Source organism: Gracilinanus agilis, chromosome 1 (genome assembly GCF_016433145.1).
Source record: "Gracilinanus agilis isolate LMUSP501 chromosome 1, AgileGrace, whole genome shotgun sequence".
NCBI lineage: Eukaryota > Metazoa > Chordata > Mammalia > Didelphimorphia > Didelphidae > Gracilinanus > Gracilinanus agilis.
The window spans coordinates 722463830-722465248 of record NC_058130.1 but is presented as its reverse complement, the minus strand read 5'-3'; the positions used below and the strand labels follow the sequence as shown (position 1 = coordinate 722465248).

Sequence of the window (1419 nt, the reverse complement as noted above, 5' to 3'; positions counted from 1 at the left end):
CCCCTGTTCTACTAATTCCTATAGAGGAATCATTTGTTTGTGAGCTTAGTGAACTTCAAAAACTAGAGGTTTTTAATTGAAGTTGCATGACTTCTTGTTGGGAATAGGATAGAGAAGATTAATACTTTAATAGTGATTGGACTAGATGCCCTCTGAAGTCTTACAACTCTCAGTCTGTGATTCATTGATAATTTCGCTTTACTCATATCCTACTCTGCCAGAGCCTCCATGCTGGGACAAAACCAAACCACAGTATCTGAATTTATCCTCATTGGATTCTCACCATTCCCCCAACTTCAACTGCTGTTCTTTGTGCTCTTTCTGCTGATGTATTTATTCACACTGCTGGGCAACCTTCTCATCATGTTGGCTGTTTGGCGTGAGCGGAATCTCCATAAGCCCATGTATTTCTTCCTGTGCACTCTTTCGATTTCAGAAATTTCCTACACTTTGGCTATTAATCCCCGCATGCTTGCTGACTTAGTCTCCACTAACCACACCATCTCCCTCTGGGGTTGTGCCAACCAGATGTTTTTCACCTTTTCATTTGGGCTCACTCATGCCTTCTTGCTCACCATCATGGGCTATGACCGCTATGTGGCCATTTGTCACCCCTTACGCTATGGTGTGCTTATGAGCTCACAGGGCTGTGCTTGGTTGGTGGCCTCCTCATGGCTAAGTGGCATAGTCATGGGGCTAGTTATCACTCTTCCTATTTTTAACCTGACCTTCTGTGGACCAAATGAAATCCATCACTTCTTCTGCCAAGTGCCTCCATTGGTGAAGCTAGCATGTGGAGATGTCTCAGCAGTGGCCTTAGGGATTGGGGTGGTCTACATAATAGTCCTGCTTGGCTGCTTCCTCTTTATCCTCCTCTCCTACATTTTTATTGTTGCCACCATTTTAAAGATCCCCTCAGCTGAGGGTCGTCGTAAAGCCTTTTCCACCTGTGCCTCCCACCTCATTGTGGTAGTTATACACTATGGTTTTGCCTCTGTTACACACCTTAAAGCCAAAGCCCTAGAAGCCCTGGAAGGGGATACTCTAATGGGAATTTCCTACAGTGTTCTGACACCCTTCCTGAGCCCCATCATCTTCAGCCTGAGAAACAAGGAACTTAAGGATGCCTTGAAAAAAGTCTTCCTCAGGAACCTGTGCCCCTCAAGACTGTAATGGATAAACTGTAGGAAGGTCAAGAATTAGAAGTGGTTTGATTTTTGATTCAAGTCTTATGGAACATGAATGCAAATGCATTTTAAGCACATACTAGATGACAAGTATTGTGCAAAGTGGCACAAACGGAAAAAAGAGTTTCCTTTCTCAAGAAATTCACATTCCAAATGAGAGGAGACATGTTCTTATCTTTTTATTAGCTCATTTATTAGTGGGATCACAACCTAGCTGACACTGATTTCACAT

The 1419-nt window shown here is 43.3% G+C and overlaps 1 protein-coding gene across 1 annotated transcript; it reads left to right on the top strand.

Annotated features, from left to right (window-relative positions):
* The first annotated feature begins 228 nt into the window (after nt 1-228).
* On the top strand, nt 229-1173 carry LOC123232187 (olfactory receptor 10H1-like). Its single transcript, XM_044658562.1, has one exon. The coding sequence runs from the start codon at nt 229-231 to the stop codon at nt 1171-1173; it is 945 nt and encodes a 314-aa protein (XP_044514497.1).
* Nucleotides 1174-1419: the final 246 nt, after the last annotated feature.